Below are 23,185 nucleotides of genomic sequence, written 5' to 3'. Positions count from 1 at the left end.
AAAGAGCATCTCAGCGCAGGGAAACTCAAGAGAGAAAAAAAAATACACCCAAACAACGACCAATACGGACAGGGAGCAACAGATAACAAAAAGATTTGAAGGGTAAGGGATTCGAACCCTTGCTCTTTCGAAGTGCGACTCATCGTCTGAGTAAGCTGTTAACTTGAATGCACCGCCATAACCACTCGGCCAACCCTCCGATGTTCTTGTAATTGCAAGTTAAATATATCCTGTTGGAAAAGTCACCATTGATGGAAGAGAATCCAATGAAGACCGTTCAAAGGAGGTGAATGAGGTCTGGAAGATCGCGAGGTGTGATAGCCACAGTGGCACGAAAAGCGTGTGGCGCGCGGCGCGCCACACAAAAGGTACGACGCCTGGGCGGTGATCGCCGATCAAATTTCACCTATAGTAGAGGAGGACAGAAGGAGCGTGGGTGAAGGTGGAAGAGATCATCTTCTGATGGAGGTGAGGAAGCGTGGAAGGGGCGGAGGGGCGATGATGGCAGTGACGAGGAGGAAGGTAGGCAGGCATATATAGTGAAGGATCGCCATTCAATCACGAAACTAAACTGACTAGATTCGGGCATCGCGAAAACCAATTTATGCATTGCGATAATTTCCATAACGTGGCTCGAATTGTTGATGGCTTTTTCAACCTCAGTGACGTGTGATTAGAACTATTTGGTGAGAATTTTCTTTTCGAACAGCTCGTCCATTTCAGGGTATGTTCTCGATTTAGTCTGTGAATGTAGGAGATGATCAGCCCTCAGCATTCTCATAAGCGGCAGGATGACGATGACGGCACCATTGGCTGACCTATCTTGATCGACTGACTGTGACATTCACATGATATTGCAGTCGATAGATGGTTCGATCAACCACTGCGCGTGATTCGAGAAGCATTCTGATCACCAATCATGGGTCCAGAGCTTACAGTAGGACACGAAGAACATGACCCACCCAAGACACAAGCATATTTGTTCCGGTTTGTTCGGAAAAAATGTGCCTCGTTCGGATAAATACCAGTCGTGAAGGCGCGTGATTCAGTCAACTGGTGTAGGGAAACATGCTCATTTTCTCTTCCCTACTGACACAGCACACTACTACTAGAACCATGCTGGGTCACCGAGCATCATCACAGCCCTTCTCCCACCTCTCCATTACCCCGGAGGAGATGTGGAGAGGGGTCGATTCTCGGACGAGGACTGGACCGGGGTAGATTATCCATTTGTATATATCACACGTTTGTGATCGTAAACCCAACAATCATTCCCATCACGATTTCCTATTACAACATCAATCTCCACATAGAGCTTGCAAGCATAGCGAAGATGGCGTCCAAGACCAACGACCAGATGGACAGGTCATTCTTGACGGCTTCCATACCAAAATTATTAGAGGAGATGACGGAAGAAGAGAAGATTTCGCTACTAGCAGGGAAGGATTGGTGGAAGTGGGTTATATCTCACCTCCCATGGAGATAAGAAGACCCAATATCATACTCACTCACGTTATGGATACAATTTAGCACCGTGCCCGTTCCAAGATTGAATATTCCTAGGTGAGTCCGTCTCAACATAGAAAAGCCTTGTCTGTGACTATCACTGACATACGTCATCGAACTCAGCATAAAAGTCACGGATGGACCCAATGGCGCTCGAGGGGATAGTTTTTACCATATGTGTGAGTCCGAAGATCTGCTTGACAAACTCCAGCCTGATCCGATCTGAAATCATATAGGTCCCGCTACTGCCCTTCCTAATGCAACCTGTCTGGGAGCGACCTTTTCCACGGAACTGGCCGAACTCAGCGGTTCTTTACTCGCTGACGAGGCCAGAGCTCGTAATGCATCCTGTCTCTTGGCACCTACAATCAACATTCAACGATCACCTCTCGGTGGACGAGCTTTCGAGTCGTACGCCGAGGATCCGACTTTGTCAGGGTTGATAGCTGCCTCATATGTTAATGGTCTACAGGATAAAGGTGTGTCAGCGACAATCAAACATTTCGTTGCGAATGATCAAGAACACGAGAGGATGGGTCAAGATAGTATCATCGCTTCCAGACCCTTACGAGATATCTACCTACGACCTTTTCAGCTCGCTCAGAAACACTCCAAACCTTGGGCATTCATGACCGCCTATAACAAATTAAACGGTACCCACTGTTCCGAAAACAAATGGTTGTTGACCGATGTCTTAAGAGGAGAATGGAAATTCGATGGTCTAGTCATGTCAGATTGGTATGGTACATACTCGGTATCCGATTCGGTGAATGCGGGGTTGAATTTGGAGATGCCCGGAGAAGCTAGATGGAGACAACAGACACTTATCGCCCATTCGATATATTCCCACAAAATCGATCCTCGTACGTTAGATAAGAGAGTCTCGGAGATTATGAATTGGGTGCAGAAACTGGCCCAACACAATGAAGAGCTAGTTTACGCTAAACCAAATAAAGAGAAGACTAGAATAGAAGAGAAAGAAGCGGATGCGAAGATACTGCGAAGGATTGGCGGTGAAGGAATCGTTCTGTTAAAGAACGACCAAGATGTTTTACCGTTGAACAGACCCAATACGAAAGTCGGTGTGATCGGTCCTAATGCCAAAGCTAAGGTACTGACTGGTGGTGGATCGGCACAACTCCGAGCCTCCTGGTCGGTATCACCTTGGGAAGGGTTGGTGCATAACAAGCCTGATGATGTCGATCTATCCTACTCTCTGGGAGCGACTACCTCAAAATACCTTCCTCTGCTCGGTGAGGAGTTCACTACCCTGGATGGAAAACCGGGTTTCGACCTCAGACATTACGCCATCAACAAAGAGAGTGGTGAAAAGGAAGAAAACCCGGTATTGACTGAACAACGGGATACATCCGACATGTTCATGGCCGATTTTCACCCTCCTGAATTGGGAGATCAGTACTTCACGGAGTTATTGGCTATCTTCACACCGGGAGAAAGCGCCGAATGGGTATTCGAATCGACGGTAACCGGTCAAGCTTGGTTATGGATAGATGACGATTTGATCATTGATAATTCCAAATACACATCGAGAGGTACTTCTTACTTTGGTTCAGGATCCGTTCCTCTTCAACGTACCTTCAAAGTTGAAACCGGCAAGGTGAGGATTAACGATTATCATTCTTGTAGATTGCTTGAAGAGTACATGCTGATAGACGAGTACATTCCTTTCAGTCTTACAATATAAGATATCTACATGACTCTCGAATACCCTCCACGTTGATCACCGCCGGGTCCACCCCCTTGACCGTCGTCGGAATCCGATTAGGTGCCTTCCCCAAATTCGAACCTGAACAAGCTATCAAAGATGCTGTGGAGTTGGCTAAAAACGTTGATGTGCCTCTGATCATCGCTGGTTTGAACGCTGATTGGGAGAGTGAAGGGTATGATCGACCTGATTTGTCTTTACCCTTACGAACCAACGAGCTTATCTCGCGTGTGGCCGAGGCGAATCCCAAGACGGTCATTGTCATCCAGGCTGGATCGGCTGTATCTATGCCTTGGATCGATCAGGTTTCCGGCGTAGTTTACGCATGGTATGGTGGTAATGAATGTGGTAATGCGATTGCGGATATAATTTACGGTAAAGTAAACCCATCCGGAAGACTACCTATCACGTTCCCTGTAAAAGAGACAGATATCCCTGCCAATACCAATTACAAATCCGCCAGGACCAAGACATACTACGAGGAAGGTATTTGGGTAGGATACAGATGGTATAACGAAAGACAGATCAAACCTTTATTCCCCTTCGGCCATGGTCTCTCTTACACCACTTTTGAATATGATAATCTAAAAATTACCAATCAACCACCCAAAAACGCTAAAGCCGACGAGTGGAAATTGGAAGTTCAAGTAGATGTGAAGAATACTGGTAACATTCCAGGGAGTCATTCTGTCCATGTCTACACTTGTCCGCCTAAAGAAACGGAGACTAGTTTGAAACATCCCAAACAGACTTTACAAGCATTCAAGAAAGTATCAGATCTCAAACCTGGAGAAACCGTCACGGTTAAAGTGATTCTTGACAAGTGTAAGTCTGCTATTGAAATGGATCTGGCTATGAGCTGACGAGTGATCGTTGGATAGATGCTATCTCCCATTGGGACGAAGGGTATAACTCCTTCAGAGCTGAATTGGGTGAATGGTATGTCAAGATTGGTAAAGATGCTGAGACGATGATTGGAGAAGCCAAGTTCGTTATCGAGCAGGAGATTGAATGGACTGGTTTGTAAGGCGGAGATATGTTAAGTGATTGTATAGATACAGTAGATATAGTAGAATTTGTAGAAATGAAAGTAGATGAATAGAAGTGCCATGTATATCCGCTACGTGAAGAACCTTCGGTTCGAGAATTTTTGTGTGGACAAGTGGCTCGAAATAGGACAATCTGATACTATTGTAAACGCTGAATATCGGTCATGGAGATTCCCTATTATCTGTATAATGTTCCCCGTGAATCATAAGAACTTCATTTTGCTTGGTCTAAGCGGTAAAGAGGTTCAAGCGGGGATCAGATATCTTCCCTCAACGTTCAATGTTCAATATATCTGCAATCACTCACCTCGATCGTAATTCGATGCCCAACCAAATTAAGGGTAAACCAACGTAGTATGCCAATATCCTCAAATTGGTATAACCTCTACCATTGGCCCAATCCGAATGTATACCCGCCAAGTGGATGGTGAACAGCATAAGGGTGATGAGGAGGTATCCAGATAGTCTGTGTTTTCATTTCCAAGTGAAAGTCAGCCCAGTCAAAGAACATTGGTAGTATAGCGGAAGAGACTAACCTATGATACTTGTAAACCCTCTTTGCCTTTTCTTCGCCTCCAAATGCCTTACCTCCACCCCATACACTGGCAGCGCCAATACTAGCCTGAGCCACGACCCAGATAACAGATATCAATCCCAATTTACCATGCCATGTGGTGAAGTGCTTAGCACCGTGCAAATACTTGTTATAGATCATTGCTGAACTGCCAATGGCAAGTAAAGGTAATGCAAATCCGAGCATCACCGATTGATGGGTCTTGAATCGGTTTTTCTTCGTGGTGGTATTTGGAGGTGGGGGCTGTAATGGAGTGATACCTGACATGAGAGATGTGTTAGCTATCGTAGCCGGCTCCGAGAATCTACAGTAAAGTACAGCACTCACCAAGCAAGAAAGCTGTGATGGCTAATGATTGCATTGGTGGATGTACGGCGAACCATCCCATTTCCTATGATCGATCGGACATAGTAATTTTATTAGTGATATCTCTCGAAATAGAAATGATCAGTTCGACTTATGACTCACCTTCAGGTTACCCGAAAAGACCAGATACCAACTTGTGCCCAGTACCAAAGCTAACCCGATCTATTCGAGCCCCCACAGATCAGTTTCTCTGATCGATCTGGAATGCACGATCACTTACCAGGATTGACGCATGAGCAAGTTTATCTCTCCTTGTAAGCACCATGTCTAGATTCCCAGCCGATCCAACTCCTCCTTGTTCGTTGGCACGTGAAGGTGAAGGCTCCGCTGTGGATGGCAAGAGAGGTGAAGCTTCTTCTCTGCCTACGTTGGACATCGGGGCGGAAAGCAGTGACAGCTCTTTTTTGTCTTCTGAAATACTACAGTGTTAGTTCTTAGAGCCTTGATCGTAGCAGTCGTATGGAGCTGGAAGCCAGACCTCGAAAGTGCCGAACCAAGTGGACAACAAGGGTAAGAAGAGAATATAAGATATCGCTTTTGCTGACTTGATCTTCGATCCTCATTGGTCATCGCAGCCCTAACCATGTAGTACTTCCGGAATGTCGCAATCTAACATCTCATGCACATCGGCTATCACCGACCATCTGGATTCCTTATGGTCATTTATGGAGTTCCATACATAATCTGATAAGATGCATGTCGGCTTCATATGAGCTCTGCGGAGGCTTGCTAGGTGAGCTACAGTATCAATCATGCTCCCTTCCTATCATCTGCGATTTCGCGGATTGAGTCAAGTTGAACAACATGAACGCTCATATATGAGGGCAAAAAAATGGATTTTGAGAGATATCGCGAATGATCCTTGATGAGCGAAGGGAATCGAGCCTTATTCTTGAGGCTATCTGAGTTTCTATATCACTAGCTATTGCTACGACACCATCAGGAGGGTGTCTCCTCTTACCAATAATCAATGCATCGAAGTGGGACGAATCATCTTCAACGCGCGGTTTCCCGCCAAGAAGCCAAAGCAGGGGAGGGGTGATCGGCAAATTACGTCATAGCTAATGTTAAGCTTGTGACATGACAACTTCGAGAGGCACATACGGTCATACAGTTAAGATTGGTGTTCGTGCTGCTGGATGGGGCATATCCAAAGTTTCAGCTTAGAACAGTAAGAAAAGGGATGACATCATGACATCATCAACATCCATGTTGCTTTTGTTGCTGTGCAAAGGTGGAACAGGTACAGCAGACAAAGTAACGCTCAGCTCATCCTGTCTGTGCGTGGAGGATGGAGGATGTCGCCTGTCAATTGGACGGAAAAAAGGACGATATGACGTTGGTTTTATTCGTGGATGGATTGAAGGACTCCCCTGGGTTCATAGATACAGCTGAGATATATAAATAACTTGTCTTCATTCCAATTGCCACCGAACAACTATTATACTGCAACCTTACCATCCGAATATTGCCAACTCTTCACAATGGGTCTACTAAGTAGGAAATCAAACGAATACGACACCACTACCACGACCGGTGTAGGACACAACAACAACCCATATACGACCGGGAACGCGACTCTGGGAAATAACGCTCAAAGTGGATATGGGGGTATTAACAGGAATGAAGGACCGTTAGAACATCATACGGGACAAGGTGTATCGGGTACTGGACCAGCACCTACCGTAGGTGGTCATGCGGGAGGTGTAGGCGCAGGGGCACATCCTCCTCCTGTAGCTGGTGCAGGTCACGTAAGTCACCTTTGAAACATTCCGAGCCAAGTTCACTGCAGATTGTTTACGCGATGCTGATGGATTCGCCTGATATAGGTGAATACCGGTCCAGCACCTCTTCATGGAGTTAACAGCGGTTCTACACCCAATACGAAGGAGGCTCTTAAATTAGAGAAGAAAGGTCACAGAGAAGAGAAATTGGGTAATATCTTACATTCTACTTCTATGGTAAGTGTTCATTCATCATCACTATCGTTTCCGAAGCGAAACATAGACAGTAGAATAGATGTTCACGCTGACGTGGATACTATTCTTTCGAATCTGTAGAAAGAGAAATCGGCAGCTCATCTCGCACAAGCTGATCATCTGAAGATGCAAGCTTCCGAATTGAACGAAGCTGAGAGATTGGAACACGAAGCTGGAATGAGAAGACAGCGGGCTGTAGGGTTGGGTGCTGATCCGATGCATGCCCACGGGTCGACTGGACATGGGCCTGGGACAGGTACTCACATCTAGGCGGTTCCAGAGGTACGAGTAATAAGAAGGAGGAATAAAAGTTGTAGTTCAGCCAGGAAGAATAGGAATACGAGGATCCATGTCGTTTTGTGTATGTGCAATATAGTCTGTAGCTGTTAATACGAATCATGAAATCTTAAATGAGAATATTTGAACAATCAACATCGCATAGCAATATGATCATCTACTTGCTCACTGTATGACAACATCTACAACAACATCACCGTACTCCTTAGCCATCATCACGTATCTAATCCCATAAACATTTTAGTATCCCACGCGTTTAGCCCTCTCTACCTGTCCTAAAACCCCCAGCACATCCTTGATTGCTTCCGTGTGTAATTTCAGATCCACAAACCATTTTCCACTTTCATCTTCACCATTTCTCCTCTGTCCAGGTGGATGGGCAGCGTATCGTTCGAGAGAGGAAGATAGATCCTGGAGAGTTGACGATAAGGAGCCAGAGGTTGATGATAAGGCTTTTCCTAAAGGGGAGGAAGGGGAAGGTGGGACGGGCTGGTTGATTGGTCCAGGGAGTGGATGAGGCATGGGTCGCGTGGATGCGAGCGACTAGACGAAAGTGTCAAATTAGAATATTTGGGATAGGAGGACAGATTGACAATTTCTTGGCATCGCTGGTATTAGACTCACCGATTTCATTGTGGTTGGCTGGGATTCTCGTACGCCTTCCTCTTCCATATCTACATCTTCCCCTTCCACTTCATCTCCAACCCCTCTCTCCAATCTCTGAGCACTTTCTCTAGCCTGTCTCTCAAACTCCTCTTTGTCTACCTTTACTTCCTGCAGTTGTTCTTTCTGTTTCCCTTTCCCATCCAAACCGTATAATTCATTCCTAGCTTTTGTTCTAGGACTTTCCACTTGTTCTCGCTGCTTCACAACCGTCATGCCTTCCCGTTCAATCTCCTTTTCATCTATCCATCTTGATCCGCAGCTTACACACATCCTTCTTGGATCCCTCGAACCATCTGATTTTCTGGGATAACCAACTAGGGGAATACCCTTGCAAGCTGGATTAGGACAATTGTCACCTAATAATGAATATCCTTTGAGGAGGAGCTCGGAAATGGATAAAGCAGCTTCGTCAGATTGGCTAGATTTCTTATCTGCTTCTCGAGTCTGTATTTCTTCTCTAGGCCGATTGTCGGAAGTCGAGCTGGATGCCATGGTATTCTGAGGCTGAGTGATGGAAGGAGAAGAGGTAGGTAATCCTCCCTCGGATCTACCATCGCACAGCGCACAGAACTGTATCCTCTCCCTTCCTTCCCTCTCCGCGGCGGCACTAGGCTCCCGCATGAGGGGTGTCACTCTGCATGACGAGCAGTGCAGGTCGGTCAATGTCCATCCTTTCAACATATACTCGCCGAGCTGAATCAACGAAGAACAATGAACTCAGCTTCGAACGTTTTCAGCTCCGGAAGCTCAGGCGGTGAGGAACGGGACATACGATAGCAGATGTGTATTCGAGCTGAGACATGACTGGGGCAGGCATTGGGATGAACACTGATTGCTTAAATGCTGAATGTACAAGCAGGAAAGAGTAGAGCCAGATTGTATCCAACTTTTACCCTCACAGACACGCTCGAGCTGATTCTATTTTCCACGTGTCTAGCACATGGTAAAAATCACCTCCACCTTCGCTCTCATTTTCGGTCCGGATGTCTTTGCTGGCAGTGATAATCCGGAGATTTGTCGGGCCATTGTGTTGTGTTGTTGCGTCTAGGTTGTCCGATATGGGGGATGGAAAGATGGCAAAGAGACAGGACAAGAGCAGAGAAGATACATAAAGTAGCTAAATATGTGTACTACATCAAAGTGGGCAACATCATATCACCAACAATAATCAATTTGAAAATCAAACATGTCATCAACACCATTCGTAGCTCAATGGGGTATCATAGGATGTGGATGTGAGCTATCTGTCTCTACATTCGTCTCTGTTCTCGGGTATTAGCTGATATCGGATACACTCTAAGGGATCTCATCAGAATTCGTCACGGATATATGTAGACAACCTTCCACACGGGATGTAAACGATATCTCGCATGCAGTAGCTGCAGCTGGATCCAGATCACTTTCCAAAGCTGAGGAATTCTTAAACAAATACTGTCCGGATGGTGCTGCTGCTCAACAGCAAGGGTTGGTGGATTTTAAACCTAAGGGGTACGGGAGCTATAAAGGTGTGGTCGAAGATCCGGTATGTACCTCATCATCCACCTTTCTGGGTCAATCTGTTCAACAGACAGATTGGACTAATGTGTATTTGTGCGATAGAACGTCAATATCGTATATATAGGAACGATGAATGTATGTCATTACGATGATGCGAAATTGGCTTTGGATGCTGGTAAACACGTATTGCTCGAAAAGGTATGTTGAATTCACTTCATCCCATCATTTCTGCTGACCGATGAATACGCCGCGCATCTATAGCCAGCAACGTTGAATGCAGCAGAATGGAGAAGTTTAGTATCAATCGCTAGAGAGAAGAACGTGTTCCTAATGGAAGGTGGGTCTCACTTTACGTGCTAATTACAATAGAAATCATCACACCATTCGGAATATTGTACATCGTACATTGTAAACTTACACATTACTGATTGATCATTCAACTCACAGCCGTATGGACAAGGTTCAACCCTGTTCTTCGCTCTGTCCAAAAGGCGATCCATCAAGATGACCTGATAGGAGATATCAGATGTCTTTTTTCGGACTTGTCAATGGATTCATTTGGTAAACGAAAAGATACAGATAGGTTGTTGAGTGCCGAATTGGCTGGTGGACCGTTGTTGGATTTAGGTCCTTATCCTTTAGTATGGGTGAGTATCATTACACCTAAATATCGGATCGTGTCATATATGGTCATCGTGAGGTTCAATGATATGTCTGACTTCCATATTGCAGACCATGATGATGCTTTATCGACATCCCAAGAATGGTAGAACTCCCCCAGCCAAGATCGGAAGTACCATGATGTTGCATCATACAGGAGTAGATTTAGCTACCAATTTTGCTTTGACCTTCCCTAAGATCAACGCTATTGCAAATTGTGAGTGATCGTAGTTATACGGCTTTGGGATCTTTCGCTGATACCCATTCTGTGTCTAGGTACCGCCAATCTCCTTTCTCCTACTCAGCAAAGTCAACATACCAGGATCGTGGGTACTAGAGGGTAAGTCCGGAAATTTAGGTTCAGGTTTTGATCATGGTGAATATAAGGGATATTCAGTTGATATTCTATTGGTGTGGTAGTGAGATCTTAGTACAAGGAATAACCTCTCGACCTCAATCATACATCATCCGACGACTTGCGGACCCCTCTCAGGAAAATGGGAAATACCTCGAAGATGAATTGGTTGATCTGTCGTTCGAAGAAGGGGGGTTGGTATTTGAGGCGGATCACGTGGCCAGATGCTTGAAAGATTCTTTGGTCGAAAGTCCTGATATGCCCTGGGCAGAGACTGAGCTCACTATGAGTGTAAGTGTACTTGCTGCTATTTTGATAGGACATGCTGATGGTAATTCTGCGTGATGATAGGTTTTCGATAAGATTCGTAAAGAAGGTGGATACAAATTCTTACCTGGCTTGGAGCGAGTCAAACTGGATTAATCAGTGTGTGAAAGCCCTTTGAGATCTCAGATAATGAGTGTGGTTACTCATGTACTCGGATAGGATCGAATACATATATATGGTTAATTCCACAAACTTAGTCAGACGATATATCCATGCAAATTGTTCAAAACCATTATCATCGTTTATGCGTTGATCGATCGTTGTTTATACTTCACGAAATCCTCTACAAATCTTGTACAAAATGAGATATTCATCATGACATTAATACGTCGATTACCCTTTCATAATCTTCTATCAATCATCATCTTGCAATTCAAATTTCGGTTCTTCCAAATAATACATTTCCTTTAACCCCGACCCATTATCATACCAACCAATTTTATTACCCCATTCATCCTTTTCTTTCAATTTGAAACCTGCAGGTGTCGTATCAGGTATTTCCCCATCGGTGGTCAAATCGGACGGACGAAGTTTTCTGACATGTTTGGGTATCCAGCATTTCCTCAAATCATCATATGTCACTTCTCCCGCATATTGATTTGACGAATCTGCCATGAGCAACATCTCCTCTCTTAGGACTAGGTCTAGAGCTGAGGCTGTTAGTAACTGTCCGCGATATTCCCATATTTCTTGAGAAGCTGATGATCCAGACGAGGGGTTGGGTGAGGATGCCCTGCGAGAAGGCGGGACTGAAGGTTGAGGAGTAGGTTGATATGAGGATAAGCCTGGAAGAGGTGTAGTTTGACCTGTACCTGTACCGTACTGTTTCTGTAGATCTGATGCAGTCATTGAAGTGAATTTGGGTGAGGAGGGGGATGAAGAAGGTACAGATGGGATGGGCGATAAGTCAGGTGTACTAGGTAAAGTCAGTGGAGTAGGTGTCGTAGTGGAGGTTGAGAAAGAGGTGGATCGACTGGCTGGTAGTGATGAGATAGGTGTAGGTAGAGCAGAAGAGGATATTCTCAATTGTAACTAGATCAGTCACACGATGTACCATCATCAGCATTGTATCGATTTCCCCCTGATACGCATATATCAGATAGGTCAATGCTGGCCCATCAACTCACCTGCTTGACCAAAACTCCAATCTTCTTATACGCCTCCTCACATTCCTTATCTTCTAACAAATCCCTATCCAACGCAGAAGCAATAGCGATTATACTTTCCCCGGTTTTTCTGAAATTATTAAGATCAATCTGATCATCTACCGCTTTGTCCAATATCCCACGTATCTCATTGGAAAATGGGATGGAGATGATGGATGATTGGTGAATTATCGATGTGATTAGGATGATATCGATCAAGTAATCCGGTCCTATTCCATACCAAATTATAGATTTAGCTACAGTAATGGCAAGTTTTTTCCCATATTGGGGTTATAAATGTAGATGACTGACCTTCTTGCAAGACCTGGATCAAGCCGAGTAGGGCATCCCTCGCTTCACCCTCTATCATACCCCTTATATCTCTCAAACCAATGTTTACCTTTTGGTATATCTGTTCCAGGGTATCTGTGCACAATTCAAATCGAGATGAAAGTCAATTTTAAGTAATGTACGGTAAAACGGAAATTAAAGAGGAGGATTACACCCACTCAAAGCTGGATATCTTCTCTTCCCTGTAAATGGATTAACATCCTCCAACTCATCTCTCTGAGCTTCTAACAGAGCTATCACTCTTCCAAGTAAAGGTGAATTCGGTCCTCGACCTATAAAAGACTTTAAGAGGAATTCACCGGATTCTACCATTTATCAGATCAGCATGAGTTATCCAGTGGAGCGAGGGATGGTTCTCTCTAGCGCACCTATAGCTTTTGAACCTATCTGAATGACTGGATCGAGTAGTCTACCATCTTCGTAAGCTGGGTCAGTATCCTTCGCTTTGGCTTTACCTTTACTCTTCGTCTTACTTTTACTCTTGACAATGTGATGATCTTCAGCTTCTATATCTTCTAAAGCTTTGATCAACCTCTTCATATCTTCATCTGACCTACTTTTACTTTGGCTTTCGCTTTTGACCGTATCAATCAGGTCATATATCGTATCTTTATCATACCCTCTAGCACGAGAGTTTTGATCATCATCGTATGTCTCTACTGGGCTAGATGGACTACCGGATGTTGAACGTAATTCCGTTCTGAGCAATTCAGCAAGTAAGTCTCGTCGTTCGAAAAATTGTCCATCTCCACGTCGAGTATCCTCATTCTCTCTGTACTTGGCGTACTTTGAAGGAGAAGGGGAGTAGGTTTGGGAAGGATTGGGTTTGAATATGGATTTGAGGAAATTAGGCATAACTTATACTCGAGTCCGTACTTATGGTTGCAGCTGTATCGGGCGAGTCAAGAGGGAAATGAGGTGAGGATGTCACTCAAGTATCGTAGTGGTATACCATCAGCTTGTGAATTCCAATCTCCTCTACTTTCGAAAAGTTACATCATCCAGAAGGAGTCATCTGAACGGAAGGCCTATACAAAGGAGGAGTCAGGGCACTCCTTTTGCAGTGCGCTGATGAGATGTTGTTGCAGTCCATAGCTGTAGGATCTTCATGCTCGTCAGTCATTAGACCGTATCGGAAAGTATGATGATCGCGCAGCTGTCAAGTGCAGTGCAATGCTCCTCGATGTTCGATGTTCCAATTGCGCAACTCCAAAAAGTGAGGTGCAGGCAGGTCTTTTCTCCTGGCTCGCGTGTATTACCCTGTCGATCACTTTACGCTCTATCGTATTTACCCCACAATAAAGCACGTGGTATGAGTCACGGTGCGTTGATCATCACATCACATGACGTTAGTCACGCCAAGCTGGCCAGACTCTTTATGACGATCCCCACAGGAAATCGCTGTGGAGGGGTATGCATGTATGTGTGTAACGTCCCTGCGACCACCTTCCGTGAGCCTCCACTTTCCGTGACCAGCTTCGAAGGATGTCGCGACACATCAATTCCGCTTAATTCATTCTATATCACAGTTACAAATTTACATATTTCACCATGCATATCACTCTGGAGTGTCCTCTAAAGCATGCAAAACAAAAGGGTTATGCTCCAAGTCCATCTCAGGGCCTTTAGATGCATGTTTTGCCTTGGCGCTTGCTGCTTTTTTTTGCTTCTTAGCCTCTCCCCTCTACTTCCCTCACCTTTTCTAGAGCGTCTGGGGTCGATATACAGTGCGTTCCAAGGTTGGTAATGGCCACCCCAGGCCTGGTAGGCGTTGTCCTGGCTTTTATCTCTTCGATTTGATGTTCTGCAAGTGTAAGTCTTGAATGCAAAGACATTCTGTCTGATAGAAGGGAGGCGATTTTCCTCTTGATTGGTGTTGCTAGGAAAGCGCTGTAGATCCTCAGAAACTCTGAATCTTCACTAGTAAATGAAGACAAGGGCTCTCGAGGGGTTGGAGATCTGGTTGGTGTGCTTGGAAGCGGTGCAACCGGGATTAGTTTTGTTGGATTGAAGGGATAAAGTCCGGTCGCTTTCCACCCAGCCTTGATGTCACTTTCTGTCATTGCTTCTAGCCAAGCATGATACAAATCGGATACCCAGTCAGCCTTACTAACTCGTTGCTGAACATATCTATGAGCTTTGATGGTTCGCTTTGAGAGAGCTCGCTTGAGAGGGGCGAAGACACCAACATCAAGAGGTTGGGTCAAGTGGGAAGTGTGAGAAGGAAGGATGACCAGATCAATGTTGTTCTCCATGCAGGAAGCAATGAATCGAGCTTGCATATGACTGCCATGGCCATCAACTATGAGGAGTCGATGGTGGGAAGGGTCTGGTGGGGCTGTAATGGGAATAAAGACTTTGAGAAGCCAGTCATAGCCGATGTCATAGTTCGACCACCCAGAAAGACTTGTTGACCACCACCAGTCTAGTTTCGACCCGAGTTCGAGCGGAATCCAGCTGGAACTGAATCTTCCCACCTTCCTATCTTCTTCTCCTTCTTCTGCCTCTTCTTTAGCTTTCGATTTGAAGATCAGGTGAGGGGGGAGGGCGTCTCCAGCCGCAGAGATGCACTCAATTGCTGTGACCCATTCCTGTCTAGATGGCGCTCCCTTCTGCACCTTTCCTCCCTTCTTCTTCTTCCCTTGCTTCCTATCGATGGTAAACATCACCCTTTCTGACTGTGTATCACCTATTCCATGTCCTGTCTCATCCATATTGAAGATATTCTCCCTGTTTATAGTTGTGTTCATTCAAAAGACCACCTAACTCTGAAAAGAAGGGAGCAAGCTTCTCTGGAGCGCTTCCTTTGACTCGAGCTGTGTCCAGGGCTCGAGACCATGCTGTCCTGACCTCTGGGTGTCTCTTTCTGAATCTTTCTATCCATTTGCGACTGACAGGATCAGGTGGTGCATCGACAAGAGGGTTAAATTGAAGGCGCTTTTTTCGAATAACTTCCACTAGTTCTCTGACAGTTCTGATGGGTGGGGGATGTCCAGAGATTGACATTCGAGTAATATACTGGATCAGAGCCGTCTCCTCTTCATTGGTGAGCAATTGTAGGTGCTAAGATGCTTTATTACGGTCGGTAGACTTGCCAAAGATTCGATCATGGAGAGTCATGTAAGGAACACCACAAGCGGCTGAAATTTCGTCTATGGATGGCCGATCTTCCTCTGCAAGGAGTGTGCGTGCATTGTACAAGCCTAGAGCTTCCTGGAGACGTTGTTCTTTAAGCTCCATGATGAGAACTGAGTGAGATATGCATGGATGAAGACAGAACAGATACAAGAGAGTTAAGCTGAATTGATGTGTCGCAACATCCTTCGAAGCTGGTCACGGAAAGTGGAGGCTCACGGAAGGTGGTCGCAGGACGTTAGGTGTAGGTGTTTCCCGAACCTTGTTCTTCCATAATCCGATCATTTACGTACTCCACCTACTGTGTTGTTTTTTTCTCACTGACTGAGCAGAGCAGTTGGTAAGCAGTACGATAATGGGATATAAGAAAGAGAAAGACGCATTCCTTCGTGTATTCTTCTTTCTCTATTCATCTTCCAATAATCTCAATAATCTCAATCAAAGGTCCTTTGGATCCGTCATAGAGCTACCCCCTGCTAACTTATATCCGACATATACTGCATCATAAACACGAGGTCGTGACGCCAAAGGAAGGGTATCGGTGACAAACTCGACTCCGCCCAGTCGATTGAATATATAAACAAGCGAACACATCCTTAACATATCAACACCGACCACATCATCGTCATCTCCACCATCTCATCCGTGTACTACGGTTGACCGTCACCCATAAAAGAAAGGACAAGATCATCCAGTCTTCTTACATTCAACCCGTCGTCAGGGTGTATCAAACTACATAAAACCATAAAACCACAACGCTCCGTGACCTAAACAATCCATCAACTCAATAGACGGAATCACGACCAAAAATGAAACCTTCACCTACGTTGATACCTCGACTTTTACCTATTCTCAAACATCATCCCATCCCCTCTTCCTCCTCTACTTCTGCCTCTTTCGCGATTGCCGCTTCGCGTTCCGCTCCCGCTCAACATATCAACCAGAAGAAAGTGGAGCAAATTGGTACTGGAACTGGGTGGAGTACCTGGTGGTTATCCAACCCTAGCGTGAAACATATCAATGATGACAAGGTGAGTCTGATTGTCTCAACAATGGCAAGTTTGTCCATGGTGTCGTGCTGATTAGAAATAATCTTCTAAATCAGATACGGAAATCCCCTTTGAGTAACAGTCATAGCCATCATCATGATCATGATCATCTACAAACTTCATTGAACTACCACAACTCAATATCATATCGACTTGAACCCACTGCGGTAACAGATAATATACGGTCAACCCCAATTCAACAAAGTAATAATTCCAAAAGCAAAGGGAATGCTACTACTCCTACCAGTAGTGGTAATGGTAGTGGTGATACCTCGACTGTCCCTCCACCTACCATAGCATGGAACGATTATCTCTCTATGGTATGAAATTACCTATAAAACAAGACAGGCTGGACTGATCGGATCGACAATTCAAAAGAAAAAGCTCAAATCTTTATCAAGGAGCCACCTAATTATTCATTAAATCCTATATTTATCTGAACTTCCCGTCTTCTTCTCTATATATGGACATTTAATTTGTTCTCATTCACGAAAATACAGATTATCATTCACTGTATCGTACCCTAACTCATACACGTTACCTTATTTTATTTGTTGCTACTCTTACTTCTACTTTGTAATGTACGTTACTTGTACACGACTAAACATTGTATAACCCCTTATCATCCTATACGCGTTCATATATCTATGGTTGTTTATTGAAATCTGTTGCATGAACATCAATGTTATCTCTATCCTACCGAAACCTAATGATGATGATGATAGAATCAAGTGAGAATGACCCAAAAATGAACAAGTGATATATGTGAGAATTGATACTATGCGGGGTATATGCCGTGTTACAGATTTGTCTACTTGAATCAATTAACCGACCAACCAACCAACCAACCAATCATCCCGTGAGCTGGACTGTCCTCGATGGTGTGACTGACACTGGAACTAGCCAAAAAGCCTTCTCCAGATCTCTCCTCCTACTCGCTTTCGTTCCGCCCCCGCACCTTGTTCGCCGCTCATCAATGATTTGTTCTCTATAGCTCGTCGACCGAGGAAAGGCATCACTTCTGATAATTTACCGTATGCCATGTACTATCGAGATTGCAAGTTTATACAATATCAGTCGTCAGGCAGCATGTGCAGTGATGATTGAAGAGGAGTGGTGTAGCTCAACTCACCTTGATAGCAACTGGTCTGCCGTCGAAAACGAATTTAGAAGCCATTTTATCCGTCAAGTCATCTTTCATACCTACATGCGTGACGTCAGGTCAGTTCCAATCATCGTGGCGCAAATAAATAAGATGAAAAGAGAAATGAATGTGCGAAACTCGTTGTTCAACTTTATGTAGAGAGAGAGCAACTTACCATACAGCTGAGCAACTCCAACTTTACCGACCACATCATCCCTCAATTCCAATCTGCCCGTTCCATCCTCCAATTCCTTGGCCAGACCAACCTGCTTGAATCCATCGCAAATCAAATCGCACGAATCGGGATTGTGCGTACCGAAGATCACAGATAGTGCCAGTTCAGGTTTACTCGATGCGAGTTGGGTTGAAAGCGTCGATATGACCGTATTGAGTGATCCGTTATACGATGAATCTGTTGCGGGTTTACTACAATTGCAGAATCGACTAATCAGTATCAAATACAGAATGAAATGAATGAAAGGAGATACTCACTCTGGCCAGATGGGATCAGCACCTTCTCTACCTTCAACCTTCCATTTCTTCCTTTCTTTATCGAAGTATGCACCTCTGACCAACTTGATCCCAAGAGCATAACCATTCTCTTCGGCATGTTTGAGCGCTGCGATGAGGTGGGTAGGTTGTCTGGTAAGGTATGATTGGTATGTACCGCTAAGTCCAAGAAAGTCATTAGGTGAAGCTCGCACCGGAATTTGCGTATGTCCCTTTCTTGTTTTCGAGTCAGAGATTTTACTCACTAGATCAAAGGACCTCTCCAGTTCTTGAACTCCTCTGAGTCCTTCTTGGGAGGAACGTTGAATTCAGCTGAGAGTAAAGTTGTGTATGCGTCCAAGGCAGGTTGCATCCAGGTGTACTCGGCGTCTACAAGCAAGACAATGCTATGAAACATTACAGGATGAAGTGTCAGTACAGAACATATGTAATCTCTTAAGCAAGCAGTCAAGGGTCAGAGATAGACATCTATCTACTCACCCATTATCTTTTGCGATTTGACCTATTTTCTTCAATTTCCCCCATAAATTCGACAATTCCTCCAAATCGCCCTTCCTCAACCCTTCATCTGTATCCAATACACCCATCGAGCCCAACACGCCGTTCAGAGACAGTAATTCTTTACCGTCTCCCATGGATGGATCTCTCGCTACGATACGAGCATCGGTCGATTGCGGTGTACCAGGGTAGGGAACTTGGGGAGGTGCGTCGGCGGACATGGGTTGAGATGAAGTGGTGAGTGGTCGTACTCGTAAGAGAGTAGTGGACGCTCGAGTAAGTATAGGTGGATCAATCAGACCGGTCTATAGCGTGAACAATCTCATCAGTCACCTGCAAAAGCGAGTATACAGATGAACTATGTGATGTTGATATACTCACCACTTTCAAAGCGAAACTAGTTGCTCCTCTTTCATTTTCTTGCAAACTTCTCTCGAACTCTCCAGCTTTCTGTAAAGCTCTAAAAACCTCTTGTAATCTCTCTTCCCTCGATTGTTCTTCCAGATCAGCCTGTTCGTCCTCTTGGATAGCCGATCCTATGTCTGCTTCAGCACTGTAATTCAACATTGATGCTACACCCCTCTGATGCTGAGCTCTCATCGTAGGTAAACATTCCTCGACGGTCTCTCCTGGTACGAATTGACCAAAGAAGGTCATTCTCACTATCGCCTCTGTGAGGGTTTTGAGTCCGGGGATGTAAGAGTGAGTGAAGGAATGGAGGATCGTAGGTGAATAATCGACAAGGCCAGGTAAACAGATCATGGTGTAGACTAGATATGATCTGAGCAATGAAGGGAGACTAGCTGATTCCAAGGATGATTTGGGTACTTCCACCTTAGAGTCCGAGTCGGAATCGGCAGATAGAGTAGGCATGATGAGTAGAGAAGTGGGTATACCGATCAGAGCGTATGGTAGATATTTCTTATAACTATGTTGGTGTTGAGATCTTGATTCTGATGAGCCATTGCTGCTGGAAGTGACGAGTGATCGGATTATGGAAGAGGATGAGGATGAAGACGCAGGTGTGGATCTTGAGATTAACGTTGTTGGTTTGAGTAGTTGAGTTCGAGCTAATCTCGATGAACGAGTGAGAGTGATCAGTGGGGAGATGGACATGGTAGTATGATGAGAGTGGAGGATACCGATCTTTTCTCTAGTGGGTGGTTGTTAAGGTGATGTGCCTTTGTCCTTCCGAATATATATACCTTTCACTAAGAGGTGGTTTGTTAATCGACTTTTTCTTTGATGGTGATGTAGGAACGGCGACACAAGAAGAAGAAGAACTGTTTTATATATCTATACACAAATTTTTTCTTTTTCAACTCTGTTCTGATCAAGTGATAAGAAGTAAAAGAAAGATAAAAGATCAAATGACTATCGAAAACTACGAGATGGATGTCAGACGACTAGCTGGGTAGGTGTTATCATCACCATCATCACCATCAAAGATGTTGTATGGTGTATGTTAAACGATGCCTCCTTTCATTTGTAACATAATCATCAATCATACTTCCTTTGGACTCCAGGTGTTTGCAACTTTTCGATGCACTCAGGTTTCGGATATTCGCGAGATTGTCTAACCCTCGGCGAACTACCCCTTTTGCGTACAAGCAGAGCAGCAAGCAATAAACCCAAGCACAGGGCAAAGTAAGCAAGAGCACGGACAGGGCAAGACAATTCTACGTTGAGTCGTTTGTTCGTTTCACTGAATCGTTCATTTGATGAGACAGCAAAATACCCAGAATAAAACGGGATTGCCGATTTAGCGATTTAGCTTCAAAGATATGGATGGTATTGGTAGATCCCAGATAAGCAATCCAACTCGTGGTCGTGTTCTCAGCTCTGACATGGCACGGCACGCACCCACGTAACTGAAGGGATCAAACTACAGTATCTAACGGCTATTCCGAAACCCTTCCCTGATAAGTTTCGGTGAGCTACGTATCGAAGTGGAGGGGAATGGTTGAATGACCATTCTTCGTTTGGGTGTATATATATATATATAAATATATGTTCGATGCAACGCGGACCCATTTTAGGCTTTCTGATTCTCGATACCAAGAATAGATTGACGATTGATGATCAGTAAGACGCACCTTGATCGATTGATGCATCATCTCAATGTCATGTCCTGGATCGGATGTGTTAAGGTGTGTGGATGCGGCTTCGGGATTCCCTGAAACGGTCATATCAGACAAATGACAGGCACGGCACGGATCACCTATTGCCAGTACGCTCGGATCATCCATCCCAACGGTTTTTGATTAGGTGTCGCATACAGATAAATTACCAGATAAGAAGACGTAACTGTATGTGGTACGCTGTCCCCACCCTGAGAGGGAGTGTTCTCCGCCAAGTGATAGTAATACTATAAGATACATTTCCGTGTCCGACAAGCAATATGATCATTCACTGACATAGACATACACCCAAACACAACTGACTGACAAACATAATCCGTTCATAAACCTTTGACGTCGTCTATCACTCTATTTATCTATCATCATCTCCGCTCGTCCTCTCGAATCCCAACGAATCAGATCTACCAGAAGCGCTAGATCCTCTCCTTGAACCACTCCGCGATGGAACATTTAAAAGATCCTTACTACCTTTTCTCGAAGGACCGTTACTCGCCGTTTCCTCCTCACCTTCTCCAATGATGAATCCACCATTATCCGCTTCGCTCGTGGGTACCGATTCGTAGCTGTAATGTTCTCCTCTGAGAGTCGGTCGATTAGATTGCGGAGGAGGTATGGGAGAGGGAGATCGTGAGAATGGTAGAGCTTCGGGATCGGTTGGTGTGGCTTGAGGAAGGGGTTTGGTGGATGATAGCTGCAGAATATGGTGAACGATCATTAGCATGTATTGAGCAGGGAAACGAAGTTCCGTCATGGTGGAAAAGAAAGTGAGAAGACATAACACTCACCGTAGCCCACAAAGCCGAAGTCAAGATGATGATGGTTCCCAATGTACTCAAGAAGGAAGGTATAGTTTGCCATATCAGAAATTCCAGTACGAGGGAAATTACAACTTGGGTGTATAATGCTATACCCGCTCGTCCCGCTTTCTCACGTTGGAGTCCTAGTGTTAGGAGAGTTTGTGCGCAGAAACCGAATATCTAGATGGAAAGAAGAGATTTACATGAGCATCTGGGTGATGCAGAGAGGGGATGATGGTGGAATGTAAGCGGGATTGGAAAGAGAATAGGCCACTCACTCCTATCGTAATGATGAACAAGAAATCCCGGAAACTCTCTACAAATACAGTGGGTTTAGGATTCACTAGCATGTATCTACGGTTGAAGGAAGTGTTATTAGCTTCAGCTGTGGTTTTACTCTCGTAGAAGGATACACTTACAGTCCAGTACAGATAGTACATAAATAAGAGAAATATCCAATCGAATGTAATGCATGTGCTTTATCGCCTATCCCGCGGATGGTGGTATCTGAGAAATCGGAATTCAACGTATGTCAGTAAGAGATGACTTTGTCTCGACGAAAGCATCGGCATGACTTACACGCAACAGCGGTGAAGAACACGTTGACAAATGCCCATGCAACCGACACGGCTCTTTGGGGAGTTTGAATACCTTCAGTATCACCTTCACCAGGTGGTGGAGGGGGTAAATCCAATCTTGTGCCTCCCCCTCCTCCTGCACTTGGCGTATCTACATTGCCGAGAATGAAGCTTGGTCTTGAGACCAATACTACTCCGACTAAACAGCAGAATCCCGCTATAATTTCCTTAAAGGATAGCTTTTCTCCTAACAACAGATATCCCAATAGAGCCGTCAAGGTCGGAGCGAGGAATTGGATGGTGACCGCGTCAGATACGGTCAATCCTCTTAAAGCCTGATACATCCCTAATAGACCCATGAATCCGAAAAATCCTCGGAGTAGTAGGAGTCGCCGTATACCCTCTGGACCCAATAAGGGATTCTTGTCTTTAACGATAAATACCAGAGATAGGAAACAGAATATCGAAGTGATGCTCATCCGGACGAATATGAGTGTGAAAGCTGATATCTTCGTCGTGGATAGGAAATATTTGACTGTTAAGGACATCAGTACGAAGAATAGCTGAGCACACGCGACAAGTGTTAGACCAACATTTTGATCGATGAAGTTGACTAAGGTTGGTGGGAGGCGGTGATAGAGCTTTGAGAGGAAAGGTGACGGTATAGAAGTGTGTGGTAGTTGAAGAGGTCCAGAGGAAGGCGGAGAATCTAGTGTAAGGATGTTGGAGTTTGTGAGGTTATGGTTGGGGAGTTGATGCGAGACGGGAGATAGTGGTACAGGAACGGGGATAGGGGCGTGTATGGGTTGTTCGAAATTTGACATATTGATGGAGT

At 44.8% G+C, this 23,185-nt stretch overlaps 9 protein-coding genes across 9 annotated transcripts; 4 read left to right on the top strand and 5 right to left on the bottom strand.

Moving 5' to 3' along the window:
• Nucleotides 1–1,333: 1,333 nt before the first annotated feature.
• Nucleotides 1,334–4,259, top strand: I203_104626 (uncharacterized protein; the record flags this gene model as incomplete). The annotated part of the gene is made up of 6 exons (XM_019143785.1): nucleotides 1,334–1,455; nucleotides 1,531–1,563; nucleotides 1,630–1,685; nucleotides 1,743–3,124; nucleotides 3,199–4,057; nucleotides 4,114–4,259. The coding sequence occupies 6 exons, from the start codon at nucleotides 1,334–1,336 to the stop codon at nucleotides 4,257–4,259; spliced, it is 2,598 nt and encodes an 865-aa protein (XP_019006834.1).
• Nucleotides 4,260–4,584: 325 nt separating this feature from the next.
• On the bottom strand, nucleotides 4,585–5,597 carry I203_104625 (uncharacterized protein; the record flags this gene model as incomplete). Its single annotated transcript, XM_019143786.2, has 5 exons — nucleotides 4,585–4,747; nucleotides 4,818–5,115; nucleotides 5,183–5,246; nucleotides 5,324–5,383; nucleotides 5,442–5,597. 5 exons carry the CDS (start codon nucleotides 5,595–5,597, stop codon nucleotides 4,585–4,587), a joined length of 741 nt encoding a protein of 246 aa, XP_019006835.2.
• Nucleotides 5,598–6,705: 1,108 nt separating this feature from the next.
• Nucleotides 6,706–7,470, top strand: I203_104624 (uncharacterized protein; the record flags this gene model as incomplete). Its single annotated transcript, XM_019143787.1, has 3 exons — nucleotides 6,706–6,972; nucleotides 7,051–7,182; nucleotides 7,282–7,470. The coding sequence occupies 3 exons, from the start codon at nucleotides 6,706–6,708 to the stop codon at nucleotides 7,468–7,470; spliced, it is 588 nt and encodes a 195-aa protein (XP_019006836.1).
• Nucleotides 7,471–7,737: 267 nt separating this feature from the next.
• On the bottom strand, nucleotides 7,738–8,980 carry I203_104623 (uncharacterized protein; the record flags this gene model as incomplete). Its single annotated transcript, XM_019143788.2, has 3 exons — nucleotides 7,738–8,040; nucleotides 8,122–8,856; nucleotides 8,936–8,980. 3 exons carry the CDS (start codon nucleotides 8,978–8,980, stop codon nucleotides 7,738–7,740), a joined length of 1,083 nt encoding a protein of 360 aa, XP_019006837.2.
• Nucleotides 8,981–9,349: 369 nt separating this feature from the next.
• On the top strand, nucleotides 9,350–11,098 carry I203_104622 (uncharacterized protein; the record flags this gene model as incomplete). Its single annotated transcript, XM_019143789.1, has 9 exons — nucleotides 9,350–9,398; nucleotides 9,465–9,685; nucleotides 9,763–9,858; nucleotides 9,922–9,997; nucleotides 10,108–10,307; nucleotides 10,393–10,537; nucleotides 10,597–10,660; nucleotides 10,741–10,966; nucleotides 11,027–11,098. The coding sequence occupies 9 exons, from the start codon at nucleotides 9,350–9,352 to the stop codon at nucleotides 11,096–11,098; spliced, it is 1,149 nt and encodes a 382-aa protein (XP_019006838.1).
• A 258-nt stretch (nucleotides 11,099–11,356) lies between these two features.
• On the bottom strand, nucleotides 11,357–13,353 carry I203_104621 (uncharacterized protein; the record flags this gene model as incomplete). Its single annotated transcript, XM_019143790.1, has 5 exons — nucleotides 11,357–12,034; nucleotides 12,130–12,377; nucleotides 12,460–12,573; nucleotides 12,657–12,803; nucleotides 12,867–13,353. 5 exons carry the CDS (start codon nucleotides 13,351–13,353, stop codon nucleotides 11,357–11,359), a joined length of 1,674 nt encoding a protein of 557 aa, XP_019006839.1.
• Nucleotides 13,354–16,442: 3,089 nt separating this feature from the next.
• Nucleotides 16,443–17,008, top strand: I203_104620 (uncharacterized protein; the record flags this gene model as incomplete). The annotated part of the gene is made up of 2 exons (XM_019143791.1): nucleotides 16,443–16,664; nucleotides 16,739–17,008. The coding sequence occupies 2 exons, from the start codon at nucleotides 16,443–16,445 to the stop codon at nucleotides 17,006–17,008; spliced, it is 492 nt and encodes a 163-aa protein (XP_019006840.1).
• A 573-nt stretch (nucleotides 17,009–17,581) lies between these two features.
• I203_104619 (uncharacterized protein) lies at nucleotides 17,582–19,950 on the bottom strand (the record flags this gene model as incomplete). Its single annotated transcript, XM_019143792.1, has 7 exons — nucleotides 17,582–17,728; nucleotides 17,815–17,885; nucleotides 18,002–18,252; nucleotides 18,319–18,495; nucleotides 18,582–18,722; nucleotides 18,817–19,139; nucleotides 19,216–19,950. 7 exons carry the CDS (start codon nucleotides 19,948–19,950, stop codon nucleotides 17,582–17,584), a joined length of 1,845 nt encoding a protein of 614 aa, XP_019006841.1.
• Nucleotides 19,951–21,327: 1,377 nt separating this feature from the next.
• I203_104618 (uncharacterized protein) lies at nucleotides 21,328–23,174 on the bottom strand (the record flags this gene model as incomplete). Its single annotated transcript, XM_019143793.1, has 5 exons — nucleotides 21,328–21,666; nucleotides 21,761–21,952; nucleotides 22,051–22,126; nucleotides 22,192–22,279; nucleotides 22,352–23,174. 5 exons carry the CDS (start codon nucleotides 23,172–23,174, stop codon nucleotides 21,328–21,330), a joined length of 1,518 nt encoding a protein of 505 aa, XP_019006842.1.
• Between the last annotated feature and the right edge of the window lie 11 nt (nucleotides 23,175–23,185).

Source organism: Kwoniella mangroviensis (genome assembly GCF_000507465.2).
Source record: "Kwoniella mangroviensis CBS 8507 chromosome 1 map unlocalized Ctg01, whole genome shotgun sequence".
In the NCBI taxonomy this organism is placed as follows: domain Eukaryota; kingdom Fungi; phylum Basidiomycota; class Tremellomycetes; order Tremellales; family Cryptococcaceae; genus Kwoniella; species Kwoniella mangrovensis.
The sequence above is the reverse complement of the archived record's forward strand: the minus strand, read 5'-3'. Positions and strand labels throughout refer to the sequence as shown.